General features: G+C 38.6%; 1 protein-coding gene across 1 annotated transcript in view; it reads right to left on the bottom strand.

Annotated features, from left to right (window-relative positions):
• The window catches only part of PAK3 (p21 (RAC1) activated kinase 3), a 132685-nt gene that overhangs the window by 78416 nt on the left and 34765 nt on the right, over positions 1 to 19504 (bottom strand). The window contains exons 8-9 of the mRNA XM_030934462.1: positions 7670 to 7770; positions 1984 to 2137 (exon numbers count right to left, since the gene is read on the bottom strand). Coding sequence (XP_030790322.1) covers positions 1984 to 2137; positions 7670 to 7770 — 255 coding nt within the window. The remainder of the gene's footprint in view (positions 1 to 1983; positions 2138 to 7669; positions 7771 to 19504) is intronic.

Below are 19504 nucleotides of genomic sequence, written 5' to 3'. Positions count from 1 at the left end.
TAAGTAGCAAGGAGCCTAATGTTAATCCCCAAGACCATGGGGAAAATGTCTCCAGGCCATGTCAGAGAACTTCACGGCAGCCCCTCCCATTACAGGCCCATAGGTCCAGGAGGAAAAAGTGGTTTGTGGGCCAGCTCCAGGGTCCCTGTACTGTGTATAGCTTAGGGGCTTGGGGCCCTGTGTCCCAGCTAATCCAGCTTTATCTGAAAGGGGCCAACATACAGCTCAGGCTGTGATTTCAGAGGGTGAAATCCCCAAGCCTTGGCAGCTTCCATGTGATGCTGAGCCTACACATGCACAGAAGTCAAGAATTGAGGTTTGGGAACACACACCTAGATTTCAGAAGATGTATGGAAATGCCTGGATGCTCAGGCAAAAGTTTACTGCAGGGTTGGGGCCCTCATGGAGAACCTCTGCTAGGGCAGTGCGAAAGGGAAATATGGGGTCAGAGCCCACACAGAGAGTCCCTACTAGGGCACTGCCTAGTGGAGCTGTGAGAAGAGGGCCACCATCTTCCAGACCCCAGAATGGTAGATTCACTGACAGCTTACACCATGCACCTGGAAAAGCTGCAGACACTCAACAGCACCCTGTGAAAGCAGCTGGGAGGGAGGCTGGAACCTGCAAAGTCACAGGGGTGGAGCTGCCCAAGACCATGGGAATCTACCACTTGCATCAGCATGACCTAGATGTCAGACCTGGAGTCAAAGGAGATCATTTTGGAGCTTTAAGATTTGACTGCCCCACTGGATTTTGGACTAGCATGGGCCCTGTAATCCCTTTGTTTTCACCAATTTCTCCCATTTGGAATGGCTGTATTCACCAAATGCCTGTACCCCTATTGTATCTAGGAAGTAACGAGCTTGCTTTTGATTTTACAGGCTCATAGGCAAAAGGGACTTGCTTTGTCTAAGATGAGACTTTGGACTGTGGACTTTTGGGTTAATGCTGAAATGAGTTAAGACTTTGGGGGACTGTTGGGAAGGCATGATTGGTTTTGAAATGTGAGGGCATGAGATTTGGAGGGGCCAGGGGCGAAATGGTATGGTTTGGCTGTGTCCCCACCCAAATCTCAACTTGAATTGTATATCCCAGAATTCCCACATGTTGTGGGAGGGACCCAGGGAGAAGTAATTGAATCATGAGGGCTGGTCTTTCCCATGATATTTTCATGAAACTGAATAAGTCTCATGAGATCTGATGGGTTTATCGGGGTTCTTCACTTTTTTTTCCTTCTCATATTCTCTTGCTGCTGTCATGTAAGAAGTGTCTTTCACTTCCCACCATGATTCTGAGGTCTCCCCAGTCATGTGGAACTGTAAGTCCAATTAAACCTCTTTTTCTTCCCAGTCTTGGACATGTCTTTACCAGCAGCATGAAAATGGACCAGTACAGATGCTTATAGTGCAAATTTGAACATCAAAGCTCCAAACAAAGACTAAATCTACACACTAGCAAATGAGGTCAAGATTTGGCAATAACATGGATATTTCAATTTCTAAACATAGTGAGATATAGTTTTCTCTTTTTGGTCTGATTCGGGGGTCTTATCAAAATAACCTGACACCAAACAAAACATGTGCTATGTCATCATGCTGCAAATCAACGAATCTAAGGGACAAAATAAATTTCCAGAGACCATGGTTTCATGCATACAACTCTTACTTAATGAACATGTCACAAAGCCCGATAAATGACTGAGTGTCTTTATGACAGTAAAGAGACAACAATTGTCACTACCAATTCAAGCTCACAACTACTACTTCACTAAATAATTACCTTATTTTGATTCTAAAAATACTTGAGTTATATAACATAACATCAACCTCAAATTCCGACTCATTTTTTGGTTTCCTTATGTTGATGCCATTTGAAGAAGGTACTAGAACTGACTTCAAATGTCCCACAGACATTTTGTTCTCAACATGACGCTCTGAGATTGAAATTACTTTTTCACCTTTGATACCACAGACTTCCTCTTACCTCCTGATGTAAAGCTCATGTATTTCTGGTTGTTGACTGTTTCTTTGGAATCATAGAATTTGAGAACATCTAGAACAGCTTGGGGGTTCTTCTTCTGTTCCAATTTTGTTATGTTGGAGGTTTGGAGTAATCGTGCCCATTGCTCGGGAATTCCCTGTGGACAACCAAAGGGAAAGAATGGTGGCTCAGAACATTCTGCAGCAGCACTTTTATGTTCCAGTAAAGTTCTTCACCAAGAAGCCCATGCTACCTGTAGGATTACACTTGGGAAACTGAAGTTACATTCTAGATTTAAAGTTAGTAACTTAATAATGCAATCATTCTCTTCTCTAATTAAAACACATAGGTAAAACTAGGATCCAACTTAAAAAGGGTGGGTGGGAGTATGACTGTGATAGAAAAAAAAAAAAAAGCGCATGAAAATCACCTCCATATTGACTCTGCTCATCCATGAAATGATGTTTACGGCTTAGCTTATTTTTTTTCTGGCGACTCAGGGCAGACATAGCAAGACTTCTCTAAATTTGTGCACAGCATAGTAAAGTGCAGATCAATGGGTTTTATGACTGGAATAACATAAGCTGTTTCTGGTCATGTTGTAATCAGAATATATTTTAGAATAAAAGGAAAGGATCACCCTTGGTCAGGTTATACTTCGTGATTACAAAATGTAATTTTTTGGGTCTAGAGCTTTACTATAAAGTCAGGTCGGTAGGAGAAAAAAATAGAATTGTGGAGGAGCAAGAACCACTGAGATGCTAAACAGTAACATTAATGCTGCTTTGGGCATTTTCCCTGCAGCTTTCTCCAGGGCGTGCTCTCCTTCTCCTCTCCTCTCTCTCTCCCTTCCTCCTCACTTCATTTTTAGGCCACATAGAACCTGGGGACTATGAAAACCACGCCAAAGCCTTGTGAGAATTTGTAATAATCTGAAGCATTTAGAGCAGAGAGGAGGGAGTATTTGGAAATATAACCAAGGAGAATTGTAAAAATTAGAGGTTAGCTTTGCATTGAGCATTCAACATTCTTTCCTACATGTTCAGCCTACAGAAGTCTCAATTTCATAATTATCCAACCTCCAAGAGAAACTTGGAGAGAGAAACAGACACACTATTCCTGAAGTGCATCCAGACACAATTTATGTGGCTTTGTCCTATGAAGTCTCGGCAAAACAATGTGTGACGTGGGCCTCCAGAGTTTGGGAATGACAACAAAAAAAGTGAGATAAGCCAAGCAACAACTCTACTGCACACACATGAACCTGCTGCTGCAGTGCTATGACATCTCAAAGAAGCACTTTGATGCAAGCTTCTTTTGGGCCTGTGACGCACCTCTGGGAGCTTCCCTGGGCACATCTGTGAGCCATAGAGATCTGGCTGTAATGGACGTAAATAAAGAAAGAAAAGAAAGTTAAAACAGAATGTGGGACAACTTAGAAGGTGGGAGGAGATGAAATCAATGGGTCTGAATGGGGGGAGTCCCTTCTAAAGTGGGGCGGTTATGAAAATAGGGAGGTTTTAACTAAATCAGGGACAGGACAGGCTACAGGACAACAGATTTAAGAGAACAGAGAAAATGACAATGTTCCAAAGTTTGGATGTATAATCCTACTTTTGGCAAGATGCTTCCTCCATAAATATGTATTAATAAGAATTACCATTAAATGATTGGAGAAATTATTAAAAGGCAGAAATATGAATTTGGAGGCAAGAAGGATGGCATCATGAAAAGCTTTGACAATAGTTTGTAAGTTGTTTTTATAATTGGGTGATCACAGGTAGCCAATGGCCATGTGATAAACTTACAAATTTCAGTTCCCAATTCTGGTTAACCAATTTTAGTTTCAAAAGTGTGTATGTGGCTAAAATTCAAAGGATGGCTGTATGGAAACACTGAATTTTACTCTCATTGATGTGATTCTTTTTCACTTTGTAGCTAAAGTCATGGCTGGCTTAGAGAAAACTAGATAAAGAACATTCCCACACAGCCAGACTCTATATTTTAAGTTTCTTAGATATTTAGACTAGGGAAAGGGAAACCATTCCATTTCAAACCATATATATATAATTTCCATTTTAGTACTACAGTTCTAAAATCCCACTTCCCACAAAATAAGACAAGATATAAGGTAACAGCTTTGCCTAAATAAAGATCTCTCAAATGCTACAGAAACATGCTTGACCCAACTGGCTTGATTTTGGATATATGTCCTTGATTCCTGGTATTTGGGGTTACTCCAAGCACAGTGAAATGACACTTTTACATGCATTTTTCACGCGGCTAGATGCTAAAGCCTTAAGCCAAAAATTTGAACTCAGGAGCCCATGCATTATCCCAGTTCTGATTCTAAGTGCAATTAATAGCATTTGGTTAATACCGTAATGGCCAAAGGAGTTATTAAGTGTTACAAATTGAGGTATGCATTGCACATAAGCACTAGAGCAGACGTTACTGGCATAATCATTACTATAGTCATTAGAATATTTGCAGTTATTATACATTCCCATGGCACTTCTAAGCTTTTGTGGTAGTCTTATGATCACTAGACAGCGGGAAAAAGTGCTGTCAATAGCAAAAAATCCTCCAGACAACTATACTTACCACATGACTACACTGCTGACATAATTTTGACTACACTGCTGACATTTCTTTTTTCTAAGTTGAGACAAACCCAATTATCAATAAAACCTGACATTCAAGTTTGAATGTATGCCACAAAGGCACATAGTCATAAAGCCATCTCATTATGCCACATTGAGAAACTAATCCCAAAAGTCAGACAGCTAATGAAGACCTAGGAGTTTGAGCATCAGAAGCAGGAGCACATATCAATGCCTGATTGTGTATATGATACCAACTAGAAGTACATCAAGCTGGGGGTTGTCCAGTGTAGCCCAGGAGAATGGCAGCATGATATAACAGGCCAAGCATTTATCTTATCATAAGAAATGATAATTTATATCACTCATACCATTTTTCCCTCTGATTGACTTGAAGCGACCATCACAGGTCTAGAGGTCTGGAAAGGGGAGTTCTGAAGTATTTGGGACAAAAATGGCAATATAAAGGGTAAGGACCTGTAATCATTGAATACCAAAAATCTCACCTCCCAACCTATGTTTAGCTTCAGGGTCCAAGTGTATGACCAGGTATACAAACAAGGTCGTATGGGCCAATTAGCCAGAGAGCAATCACCAAGCAACACAGCAAATCAGTGTCCAAATATTCAAAATAACAAGCCCTTGTAAGACAACTGGATTAGATAGTTCAGCAAATTGCACAAAATTCAACCTAAACAACCACGATAATCAAACTTAACAATATGATCCCCTCCCAACACGCAATAAATTAGTGGTGCGTTAACAATTAGGACACAATTCTAAACCCTACCAATAAAAACACTTTCTTAAAAGCTTTTTATAATTTGGCATATTTAAATGTAATAAACATAATAATATAGTAAATGTAAATCACAGGTTAAAAAAGTACCAAAAAGGGCAGAATTTGGCATCTTTAAAAATAATGTATGAACAAGTAGTTACAAAAGATCATCAAGATGACAATAAAGTACTTCCATTTACCAAATTTAGCCTATGTCTATCTATATATTCAATGGATTCATAACAATGGAATATTTCCAAACAGCTATCTTATTTCAAATTGGGGATATTTTTAGTGGGGAGAGGGGTATTTTTTTCATATGGGTTGGCTGTATCCAACTGTTTTTCATCATTGGAAAGATAGCCTATCACTTTGGGTTCTTTGGGTTCTAATTGACAGCAAAATGAAAATGACTGGTGCTGCAGTTAGCAAGATGGTGGTGATTTACTTTCTTTCATTTCCATTCAGAATCCAGAAAGATAAATGAAAGAGCTAGAGAGAGAGATACTGTATAATAAGATGACAAGTAAGTTTGAAAAGTGGAAAGAATAAAATATTGGAAAGCAACTAGAATGTCACATGGGATAACTGGATGAGAAAATTTTCACATCAGAAAACAAAAAGGAAGAAAAAAAGAAAAACAGTGAATGACAACAATAAAACACAAGAGTAGTTTAAATGAGGAAAAGCACAGAGAACATTAAAATGTCAAAGCTGGAAAAATTAATAAAAAAGGGAAGAGTTATTAGGCAAAACCTTTATAAAGTTTAAGGGATTTTCTTGTTTCAAGTGTCAGCAAAAATAGTTAAAGTATTTGTATAATTTTTAAAAATATAAGGTTTTTCAGGTTATACAAATTACTTTTTTTCTGGTGGTGATGATGGTGGTGGTAGTGGTAATAGCAAGGCTGGAGTATCTAAGTGTGGCTAAGAGAATATTCTGCAAATATAGTAAAGACTAGGTTCAAACTCAAAGCCATTTGAGTAATGTCTCTGACTTTAATGATGAAATTGGTTAAATCTTACCTATCTCCACTTTATGTGTAAATATTTCTTAACGTTCTCCTCTGCTTGCTACCGAGAACACAGAAATAATCAGCTCACACCACTTTACGAGGCCAAGGTGTTTACTGTTTCCATTTCCATTCTCATATCACTTACTTCCAGAATTGAAAAAATAAGATAATTTGACTGTCAATTCAGCAACATTGTTTGCTTCTCCACATAGATTAATTTGTTCCTTCTTTTTTTCCACTTAATCATATAACACAGTCTATTCACTACTATGTTATGAAACAAAAAACTCAACTACTTAATATGTAAATTTCTCTCTGGTTTAACAGCACAGGAATTGATGGTGATGGCTCTATCAAAGATTTTTCTTGAAATGCCCTCAAAATTACTCCTTATTTTAGAATGTACATTTTGATGGAGTTCATTAATAGCATGGAAAAAGGTAGTTGACCTTCCTGGGGACATATTTCTAGCCATAGCCACATCTTTTCCCTCATTGATCTAAAAAAAAAAAAGTTACCAGTTCTTTTTTTTAAAAAAGTATAAAATTTCATAGATCTGAGATCTTGTGCTGTTTGAGCACTACAAATATTCAGCAAAAGTCTTGATCTATAGCTATGGTCTATCTAGAGAATTCTCATCGGTATTTACTATGGATTGCATAACATCTCTAGAGAGAGATATCTAGAGAGAGAGGAGAGAGATGCATATAACTACTAGAACATACATGATATATCCATCAAAATTTCTTCTTGAAATATAAGGTTTGTTTTTTGAATATCTGCAAAATGTACCTACTAAAAATTATAAAATAATCTATGTTCTTGAAATCAAAGGGAAAAGCAGGTCAGTTCCATAGAGATTCTTGGTTAGTGTAGTTAACTGAGCTGGGTATTCTAGGTTTTAATGTAAAGCCTGAAATATTTTTATGGATTATTTTCACTGGCCAAGGTGAGTAGATGATTCTCTGATTCAGTTCACTTGATAAAGAAAAAGCCCAGGCAGTGTCTCTCTGCCAGGAGTACAATTTCTGTGCCATGGTTAGTTAATATTTTCAACCAAGTTGAGACTATACAGTGATCAAACTTTTTTAAAAGATGGACAAAATAATTCGATCAATGCTGTTGCCATCCTCTATTTCCATCTATGATTGCCTAGGCAATGTCCATCTTATTTGGAACCATCAAAAATATTAAGTCTGACATTTTGGGACATGGCAATTATTGCTTGAAACCTATTTTCACAAGGGAATTCTTTCGTGGCTTACAAAACAAAACAAGGAGCTTACTTACAGTGAATTCCCCGGTGACTGCATCAAACCCCACATGAATCGTATGCTCAAAGTCTGAAGGAAGAGAGATCTCTGGGCGCTCTTTCTCCTTCTTCTTATTGGCTAAAGGCAAAATGTTAACATGTATTTATTTGGGGTATAGTTTTGGCATCCACAAGTTGTACAATTAGGTTCATCAAAAGAATTACAAAGTTGAAAGACAATTGATTCCAACACAATTTTAACAACACTTAACTCCAGAAAATCTAATTATTTGCAGAAGTAGCTAAGAGTATGATGACAAATGTTATGTCCAAATAATTCAAAATTTCCAAAACTCATTTGAAACAATTCTCTCATTCAAACTGATTTCTGCCTTTTACCAGTGTAACCAGGAGGTATCTAGGGATATTGTGCTTAACTGGCTTTGTTGAATCAAAAACCACTTACTAAGGAAGAAATTCATCATACACAAGTCAAGCTAAGGCATACTATTAGAAAGAACGAATAGAAAAGAAAACCACTTTAGCTTTTGATAAAGATATTGTGAATTGTTTCTATGTTAACAATAGCTAATAATCAAGTGGTTGGTACTTATTTAATTTAACATGTTTATATTATTAACCATATCTTAATAGACTCTTCTATTAACAAGAATATCACTGCAAATCAATTCTGTTACAAACCTTTTTTATTATCAAAAATATTTCAATCATTTCCTACCCAGCACTTTGCTAGTAAAAAGCTACAAATTGCTGCTTTTTTTTTTTTTACTGAATTAATTTTATTTAGTTTTCAGAAAAAGCCATTCCTTGGTTTAGTTTTTCTAGTTTGTAGTTATTTTTCCATGTTTCCATTATATTTTATCATATCAGCCATTCAAAAATTACTGTCTTTTTCAAGTAGCAGATTTTTCATAGTTACATAATTATAAATAAATGTATCAGTAGCTCATAATTTAAAAGCCTAAAAAGATATAATCACTGAATAAACTAAGTTGAGAACTATAGTCTATCTGGAAATAGTTCCCAGGAGGAAGTCACTCCGGAAACACTCTAAAATGGCATCTAGCAGCTTCCATAACACACTTATTTGCAGATCTGAGCATGTATCTCTGGTGAGGCTACATTTCACACTGAAAACAAATAGTACTCACCCTCCTAATACAGGGCAAGTCAGCATGAACCAGGTTTACTCAGTTAAAACCAATCAGCTTCAGAATTGCCAGGGTGGTCAATTTAGAACATTCTGGTTCAAATAGATGTTGCCTTGGCCTGAATTACAGACAACACTCAACCATATATGGATTAGTGGTTTTGTGGGTTACCCGTGATAAATTTTAAATTCAAAACTTTTCATGTTCAAAGGCTATTCTTATGACTTCTTGTCTCATTCTACTCTCTCTCACTGTTCCTTATCTCCAGCCACAAGACAGAGATATGGGGCAGAAATATGAAAACTGAAGTAGTGTGAGGAAATATACAGGATCAGGAAATAAAGGTTGGGAGCAGGGGAACAAGAGTCACCCAAGGTCTTTGCCTGGCCATGGAGCACATTTAGGACTCATTTTGAAAAACATACATAAATGCCATATAACTTACCCTCAGTACAGATTCCATTTTTATAGTGAGCCTACATTATTCATGAATATTATTCTAACTCAATAGTGAAGTTTAGAGCTTTCTGTTGGTACTCCTACTTCCCTTGCATGTTTGTGAACTATAGCTAACATTTATACTTCTTCAACTACCATGTTTTACTTGTTCAGAAAGGCACTCTGGTCTCATCACTCCATTGAAGGTGTCCTCGCCACTCCTGTAATCATTTTCTTACTTTTTCTCTTTCATGATGTCCCATCCATGCTGGCCATGGCTAGCTACTTCTCTTTCTACTTCCTTGACAATGTGGCCTGGCATTCCTCCTTTCTCAGTGACCATTCTTTCTTTGATTGTCATTGCTTTTGACTTTGTTAGTTCAGTTTTTGGCCTTCTGCATTTCTTTCTCTATTGGATTGCCTCCACTCCCAAATACTAATTCAGGTAATTCCCTAATCTGTGGTTGGCAGGGGTGGATCCACATGTTGGGGGACCAAATACTTTATGTAACTTCAGAGGAAGGTTCCCTTTAAGTAAAAAACATTGTAAAATTACAAATACAAATGTACCGGGGCCCCTCCCAGGGCCCTGGAAGGGTTCCAGGCAAGTCAGGAACTCTGAAGGAGCAGTTTCATTCACTTCACAGTAACTAGCTCCTGGTAAGCTTTTTGGGGTCAATCTTCTGAAAAATCTGAAGAAAGCTATGGAACTTCTGCCCATAAAAATGTACTATATACATATACTTTCACAGATTCATAATTCCCCTGGACTCCAAGCTAAGAGCTCCTACCTTAATCTGTACCTCCAAACCTTATATCAACTTGAATTCATGGCCCCTCTTGTCAGCAAATAAACTTTCCCAACTTTTCTATTAGTAGCAAATTGACTAAACACTCCACTTGGGCCGAGTTATATGCAGAATTGGCTTAATGGTGTTTTCCTAGAAGGCCACCTGACTGCCAATCCCTTATCAGCCTAGCTATGAAATTTTCTTGACTCAGGGCTAAACATAACAAAGGCAGGAAGCCCAAGTTTGCTCCTCTTCTGGTGTTCCCTATCTCAGTGAAATGATACCACTAACCACACAGATTAAAGAAGAAGCAAGGCCTTAGGCTCCTCCTCCTTTAGGCAGCTCTGAGCAATGAAAAAAAAATTATGATCCTCCCCTCCAATATGCAATTCAAATAAAAACAATACTAAGGCATAAACAATTAAGGAAGTGAAAAAGTTCTGATGTTCCTATGGTGATTCAGTCTTTTTTTAAGCTATATATTCAAAATTAAACTGTTTCCCCAATTTGGGTACTTCTGATTTACTAGATGCCATATACAAATGCTTTCTCTGGCTCCTGAGTAATCCAGCAGTGGCCCAGCTGCCCAAACCAAGAATCTGTGAGTCGTCTTTCACTCCTTCTTTATTTCTATGCTAATTGATCATCAAGTTTTATATATTCTATCTCCTAAACTGGTCTTAAATCTTGAATCTTCATCCCCACAAATAATTATCTTAGTCCAAGGCATCAGCACTTCTCACTTAGCATCACTGCCTCCAATTTTATCCACTTCCATTCATTTCTCTACTCTGTGGCTAGATCACATTCTTGTATTTTTTTTGTGTGTGTGTGTTGTTGTTGTTGTTGTTTATTTGTTTGTTTGACAGAGTCTCGCTCTGTTGCCCAGGCTGGAGTACAGTGGCATGATCTCGGCTCACTGCAAACTCTGCCTCCTGGGTTCAAGTGATTCTCCTGCCTCAGCCTCCTGAGTAACATTCTTGCCTTTAAGATGCTTAAATGCTGTCCCCTATTACCCATAAGTTAAAAGTTTATGTTTCTTAGCATGATATCCAAGGGCCTGCATGATATGTTCCTAGTTTACCACTCCAGCCTCTCTATTCTTGCCATGGGCCCTACTACTTATACACATTCAATGCTTCCTAAGCTGCCAGGCTTTCTCATACCTCCAAGCTTTTATACATGCCATACCTAGGCCTGGAAAGTCTTACTTCTTACCCTTTCCCCCAAATTTATGTGGATCACTCCTATTAGTCCTTACTCTTAAAGACTCACTCCTGGGCTTTTTCTCCTTTGGCAAGTCTTTTCCTATCTCCTCTTTGCAGACAAAGTTAAATGCCTGTCCTTTCATTCTCCCATAGAACTACTCAGTGTATACTTTGAGCTTGGTACCATCAGCATAGGATTATTTTTTACATATCTACCTCTCTATCTAAAATTTGAGATAATTGACAGTAAGGAGTGTAATTTATTTATTCTCACATTCCCCTGCAACTAGTTTGTACCTGCACACTTAATAGCTATCATGAATGGACACTCACCATGTGCCAAGTGTCTGAAGCTATCTCATTTAATCTCCACAACAGTCTTATGAGGTAGGTCTTATTCTTGTTTTATAGATGAGAAAAGTGAGACTTGATGGGGTTAAATCATATACCCAGGGTTACACAGGTGGCAAATATCAGAGCCAGGATTTGAATCTACGTCCCCACATTGTCTCCAGAACCAAATTTTTCAACAGTTAAACTATTTATTAACCAGTGGCATCAAAAAAAAAAAAAAAAAAAAAAAAAAAAAAAAAAAAAAAGCTCTAGCTTTCAGTAAGTGTTTAGCAATAAACTAGACCCTAGATGAGAACCGGTTTTTGTTTTGTTTTTTTAGATACACTAAAATGTCTGTATCACCCTGCAAAATTCTGTGAGCTTTTGTCATTTATCTTAAGGCTCAACCTGGTCAGCTCTCTGGGTTGACATTTGCAGAGAGCAGAAGTCCAAAAAAGTATCACTTTCTAAGTGTATCTCCCATATTCTATTGGAACTCAGAACAAGGCTACAAATTGCTGCCTGGACCACAAACTGCAAACAGCATTTGGCCTTGAGATCTACTGGGAGTTCCAGTTGTAATTCTTAGGGCCACCTAATTTCTCCAGAATCTCTCATCCTGACATCTTTCTCTATTCTGCTACTTCATAAAGAATGAGAAGCCCCTCTAGTCAGCTATCATCTTTTATATGCCCACCCCAGTGTTCTGCAGTTCTTTTGCCAGCAAGAGTTTGTCCTATCAGAAACATTTTTTTTTCTACATTTTCTACCTCTTCCTTCACCTCTTGCCTTAGGTTTTCATACTTCACTGTACATCATTTTCATCTGAGAACTTAAAAAAAGAGACAGAGATGCCATCTCCAGAGATTCACATTCAGTTAGTCTGGGGTAGCCCTAGGCATCTTTATTTTTTAAAATTCCTCAGATATTTCTATTACGTAGCTGGGATTGAGAACAACGACTTTAGACCCTACTATCCAATGAGGGTGCTGCTTCCTTAGATAAGACTGGTGGAGGCTGCTCACCCTTTCTCATCCCAAGCCTGTAGGCCTGAGAGAACGGAGACGGCAGACTTCCTCTTTTTTTATCAAAACGATTCGAGATCCGTACTTCTACACTTGCCTACAAAATCCTCTCTTTTGAGATTATCACCACCTAGTTCTCCTGGCCAAGTGCATTGTTAGCCGTTGAGGACTTTGGCTCCCAGTTTTCCTTCCTACATTCTGTGCTGCCACCACTGTGTGAAACAGGATATTAATGGATACCCCCTTCATACCCTTTCCTTATGGATCCTTGATCTGTCTCAACTCTAATGAATTTTACCTCCCTTCCACTTCTGCAATCATTCCCACGGCCATCTTTTAAACCATTGGTTCTCAAGCAGGGTTGTACATCAGAATAACCTGTAGAGTTCCATAAAATACCAATGTCTAGAGCCCACCAATAACCTACTATATCAGGATTTCTGGGGATGAAACCTGGGCAAATGAATTTTTAAAACTCCAGAGATAATATGCAGCCAGAGTGGAGAACCATAGTTGCCCCAAATCTTTTTATTATCCAGAATAACCCTTTCTCTGCAATATTCAACCTTGTTACCTCATTCTCTGAGCTCAGCTTCCCATCTGGCTAACCCTCTAATTGTTTCAAGTGCTTACTCCTATTTTACTTGTTCTTTGATCTCAACAAGACCTCAATTTCTAGAAGGTAATGGGGAATATTGAAACAGGACAATAATAGCAGATTTGTGTTCCAAATATCATTCTAGTCACTTCCATTTTTAGCCAATTTCTCAGCTCTCTTCTGGCTGAGACTCTATGGCCCAGCATGTAAATTGCTCTTATGCTTCTGTCCTGGAAAATTTCACTCTTTGACTTCTTGTTATAATTGTCCTATGAAACCCTACCCTAATAGAATCCAACTATGAAAGCTCTCCACTTCTATTTCAAGGCTGCCAAGAGTTGCTGGAGGGAAATCATACAGCCATGCAGATTGGTTGGTGCTTATAATAGTTGGGTCATTAATGGTGCTTGACAATAGTTTCCTCACCCCTTGCCAACTTCCTTTTCCAGTCACCACACCTAATATTCCAGAAATTCAGAACTCCACTCTAACTTCGGCTCTACCCCATCCTCCCTTACTTTCAGCATGTGACCTTCCTTCTACTTCACTGAGATAAATGGAGGGACTCCTTTATTTCAGTTGAAAATTCCTTTGATTTCACTTTCTCTCCCACCCCTGTGAATTTATCTCCATCAGTAGCATCTTCTTCTCTTCTCCTGCCTCACTCCTGTCACCTTCTACCTAAAGTGAATCCACCAATTATGCTCTATTTCTTCTTGTATCCTCAATCTCTCCGTCTCTACTGGCACTTCTCTTTTGGCTTAAAAAACAGGCTGAGATCACTGTTGTCCTTAAAAATCAAAATGCTTCTGCTTCTTCACTTACTTCTCCAGCTGTTATAGTCTCAGCTTTTCCTTCTTTAGGTTAAACTTTTTGAAAAGGCAATCTAGATTTATTTAGCTCTCACTCCTCAAACCAGTGTAATGGCTCACCTAAAGTCACAAATTAGTCTCCTCCTTGACTAGTGGCTACTTTTCTGTCCTTATAAGTGTGGACCTTTAGTCAAAACTGACATTTGTGACCACGAATTTCTTGAAGCTAACATTTCCCCCACCTTCTTTCATACAAATCTTTCCTAGAGTCTATTTCTGCATTTCTCAGTTTTCTTTCTCAGCCTCATTTGCAGGTGCTTCTTTCTGTTAGTTCTTTAAATACTATGGGGAATATTAGCAGCTGTCCTAGGTCCTCATCTCTTCTCATCAATATACTTCTCCCTTGGGTCATCTCATCCACATGCATGATTTCAATCCCCATGGACACTAGTGATTCTCCATATATACCTCCAGCCCTGACATCTGTGTTGCACCCCAACCCCAGGTAGTTAACTGGCTACTGAACACCTCTATTTAGGTACCTCACAGACCCCTCACACTAAATATTTTCAAAATCAAGCCTAATTATTTAATTAACTAATTATCTAACTAATTAACTGCTTTTCCCCATCTAAAACAAGAAATAATAACTCTTCTTTTGGTTCCTAACTCAACCTTCTCCAGCTCTTCCTCTCACCATCTGATTAGTTGTCTAGTTCTATGAATTCTCCTCCCTAAATAGTCCCTCTGCATTATCCTCTCTTATTGCTGTTACTGGCCCTTAAGCCAGGCCACTCTCATTTCTCACCTGTATGACTCCAACAGCCTGACTGGTCTCTTTCCCTCTCTTCCCGATTCCTCTTGTGGCTAGAGTGATATTTTAAAACACAAATCTGATATCATTGCCCTGCTTCAATGTTCCCCCATTGCCTTCAGAATTAAATTTAAACCCCTTAGCATGGCATAGATAAGCCCTCCAGGATCTGGTCCTCACTTACATCCACAGCTTCTTCTCCTACCCCTCTCCCACTCTCAGAGCACCAGTTTTTCTGAACTACTTGTAGTTGTATTCATAGAAGCCCAACTAACAGCGTGTCATGCCTACTGCCTTCAAAATGATGGTCTTTCTACCTGGGATACCATTTACTCCTTAATGGCTAGCTCTATGCTAGCCATTTAAGACTCACCTCAGTTCAATAATCATCTCCTCCAGGAAGCCTTCCCTAACCACCCCTTCCTTCAGTCTTGAATAATTGCCTCTCCTCAGTTCTCACTCCTACATATTACACTTCCCACGCTAAACTCTAATCGTTGAATAACGTATCTGTGTCCCTGACTAGACCTTTGGTTCTTCAAAGCCAGGGACTGGGACTTTTTCACCTTTGTACCCCAGCACCTACCTAGCACAGCATCTGACTCAATGTTTAATGAATAAGCAAATGAACAAAAAAATGAATGGATGAATGAAAGACCTTCATTATATGAAATGAGGCCCAGTAAATGGGGACAGGTCATGTCTATTTGCTGTTATGTGTTCATAGAAGAGGAGAAGATGACTGATGTCTGCCAAGAAGGCCTAAGGGTGAGGAGTATATTTTAGAGTTGTTTTTGTAGTTAAAGTTGTTATTGGTGGCGTTGTTGCTATTTTTACCCCAACAGTGGGAATGACTCTGTATTCATTCAGGCACACCTCTTGCCAGGTACCACTTTGGAGCCAAAGGCATATATGGCAACATAGCTGGGCATGGTTCAAGGTTGAGCAAAGCAACCAATTCTCCCCCCAGATGAAATCCCTAGATGGTGCTATGGCTGCCTTCTGAAAGCAATTTAGAAAGCTGTCGCCTGAGTCTTCCTTGTTGTAGGAGTTCCATTTACTATCTTCCCCTAAAATTCCTGGAAGTTTTGTTGGGCCTACTCACTGAATGTCATATGGTCATTTTCAGATTTATTTTTTAGAACACTTTCTAGCTTCTTGGAAACAGAGCATGCAGGAAAAGAAAAAGGATGACAGAAGACAGACATAGGAAAATGCTTTCCTACATAAATTTAGCCTAAAAGCACAAAACAATCATCATCTTTTTAAAAGCAATGAAAAGCATGCAAAATATTATGGTACATGTCATAATTTTAAAAGCAGCATTTAAAGCCTTGTTAATACAGAAAGCTAAAAGCAAAATATTGTATAAAGCATTTTTGATGCAGAAATAATTTTTCTAAAGAAAAATAAACACATAGTCCAGCTAGTTCTATGAGGCAAGCATTTTACAACCCTGGCTCTAAAACACAACTTCCTCCTGCTACTGTCACAGCTTCTTTTCCTTTGAATCAGTGAGCCAGTTAGCAACTACACTGAATTGTGGATCAATGTAGTGACAGGTTATTCTGGGTGATTCATTAGAAACTTAAGTAATATTCTGAACTTGCAATCTAACTGGGAAAATAACCTTAATAAACAAGAAATAGCAACAGATACTGCCAAAGAAAATTAGGTGCTAAGTTGGGCAGAATAGAGTATAGTAGCATGTCAAAGAAAAGATCACAGAAATCTGTGGTAGACAGTCAGGGCTTACTGAAGGAGGCATGTCTTGAGAAATGGGCCTTAAAGACTGGATACCTCGATGCAAGGGTAAGTCATCTCAACTAGGAAGAACAGTAAAAGTAAAAGCTTGGAAGTAGGGATGTATATTGCATGTTGATGAGGAAATGAGAAGACACAATAAATAAGTAGGGTGTAGCCTTGGAAATCAGGAAGGGAAGAAAGATGAAATCGGAGGTAGTAATACAAAATGTGCTGAGAAAGGTTTTTGAATAGTTGAATGACACAATAAAAAAAAGGTGTGAGAAAACAAGCTAGATAACTGTGTGCTGCTAAGGTACACATGCCATGGTGGGGGCAGGCTTCCAGATGGTTGCTGTTTCACTCAGGTGGAAGAGGAGAATGAATGGTGGGAGTGGAATGGGGAGGACCTCCCTACCACTGTATCTGTTGTCTCTAAGATCACCTACTGGAATTTCCGACAAACTCGGTGTGTGTGTGTGTGTGTGTGTGTGTGTATGATTTCTGCAACTATGTTGAAAATTACCTGAGGATAGGGAAGCTTGTCTCATACGTAGTATCCCTCACAATATTCAGCACAGAGCTAGGCACATAAAAAGTAGGCAAAACTCTTTTCTGAGTGGTATATAAGCAGTTAAAAACATGCTCCAGATTCTAATTTTTAAACTGAGATAGCTAATAAATTAAATCTGTGCTCAAAGTCAGAATGCAGCCCAGATTTGTGCATTGGCTGGATACTCATGTCTCTATCCTGTGGTCTTCCATTAAGTCCTTTGAGATAAAGGAAGCCTAATAAAACATTCCACTGGGAGGCTTGTAGTGAAGTTGCTGACGCCGAGGCCCTCCTGGGAGGTGCACTTATCTCATAATCCCTAGCTTGACACCAGAAGCCCTTGTCCTTCTTTCCACCCTTTGTCCCCCTCACCCTACCCAGATGCAATCTGTATTCATTCAGTGTTATATATTCCTAAAGCCAAACAACTTTTGTAGACACAGGGACCACTTCTGGCAGAAACAGTGGAGATGGCTAGGTTAGAGATCTGTCATATTTAAAGGCCTATTTTTCATCTCAATATTCCTGAGCATTGATTTGGGAAATCCATGTTGAAAGGACATAGAAGTCTTATTAAAGGGCCGTCCACCTCCTATGGGTGACATCCTTCATTTTCCTAACAAATGATCCTTAGTGACTTGGTTACTCTTTAGCTGGATGATAGATGCTTTTGGTGTTTCATTGATTTATCTGTTACTAAGAGGCTGACAGTTAGTGCCCCAAACAGGTCATTTACAAAATGTTGCCTTTGGTCTGTAAGAAATGAAATGCCTTACTGTCTACTTAGCTACCAGGAAAGTGAATTAAGTACTGTAGTTGTTCCTTTTTTTACTTTAAAAAAATGCCATTTTGCTCTATCCTCTGATTTGTGGGTCACAGAGCACACTGTGCCATAACCCTCCTTAGGGAAGCCTTCTGAAGCCTTCCTTATACTTAGGTAACAGTAAGTATCTCAGAATAGTTCTTCCTATGACAACAGCAGCCCTGCAGGTTTCAAAGAGGCAGGCGCTCATTTGTGAGAGTAATAGTTCCAGAGGGACTGATTTCTGCAAAGCATGTTCTAATCCCTGAGACATCTGCTCTGTAAACAAATAGCCTGTTTGGGGGCATATTACAAGAGGGGACCCACAGGAATTTCTCAACTTCTGAATTTACAAGAATTACATTTCCCTGTACACAAGGAGAGATCAGTTCTTTTGTTTACACCCAATTTTTTTTTTTTTTTTTTTTTGGTATAAAGAATATCATTGTGTGGGCCTACAAATTTATTTATTTTTTGCATTGGAAATACGTGAAAGTACTATGTGTTGACTACAATAGAAAAATAGGCATAAAAATAGATTTTATTGTTGGTGATAAGTATTTAAAGCAACTGACAGTACATGGTGAATAAAAATTTAAAAAGAAATTCCACATAACAGCCATATTTCTGGCTTACACTTAGCATCTTGGGCAAATACATATTGATTCCGAGCAGAAAAAGAAGGTGTTCATTAAATGCCTAAGAGGGCCCAAATATCTTTTACATACTGGATCATGAATGAATCTAAGGGGAGAGATGATAGGTGACTTTTGTGTTCTATGTTAATATTCCATATTTTTCTTTTTTACAAAAGCTAGTTACTTCCTGTTAGCAAATTAGGCCCTCAGGAGGAATAACTTGTCAGGATAAAGGTATGACTACTGTTGTAACCACTGAGGCACCTAGGTTCTACTTGCTTCTGTAAAAATTGAATTTTTGCATATTCCATTGGCTGAAACCTGTTTACAATTAAGCTACTCTCATTTTATGCAAGCAGTACAGTCTTCAACTACCACTGGACTAGGAGTTGGGGGATCCAAATTCTAGGTCTGCCTTGCTTTGCTTTTAAGTAGTGGAGCAAATTTGTGGAAGTCATTTAACCTCTCTGAACTTCTGCCTTCCTCTGTAAAATGGGAATAATCCCTGCCTTATCTCCATCATAGGGAGTTTGAAGAAGGTAACTGCTATGAGAGGTTTTGAACATTATAATACACCTATAACGGCCTTCCAAAATACATCATCTTATTAGCAATGTACTAAGTAACAGGGTGACTATGTTTAGACTTAGCACTTTCATCTTATGAGTGATATCCTTGGAAGTATATCTACCGAGAAAAGAGGATTAAACTGGGCCATTTTAAACATTCACTGCTCTTATTATAATATCTTTTATTATATTAGCAAATCTCAGAAGCATATAGTTGGGAAGGCCCATGGTGGAAGGTCCATTCTCCTGCCTTCGTGTAGAAATTGCTAAAGCCATGAGATAACCAATGAAGATTCTAGAAAATGTCACTCTTAGTAACCTGTAGCATCCAATTAGCCTATCTGGAATTTATGTCTAGTTCCATTCTCTCTGGTGGA

The sequence above is a fragment of the Rhinopithecus roxellana genome, chromosome 7 (assembly GCF_007565055.1).
Source record: "Rhinopithecus roxellana isolate Shanxi Qingling chromosome 7, ASM756505v1, whole genome shotgun sequence".
Classification (NCBI taxonomy): Eukaryota; Metazoa; Chordata; class Mammalia; order Primates; family Cercopithecidae; genus Rhinopithecus; species Rhinopithecus roxellana.
This window is presented reverse-complemented; position numbering and strand designations above follow the sequence as displayed.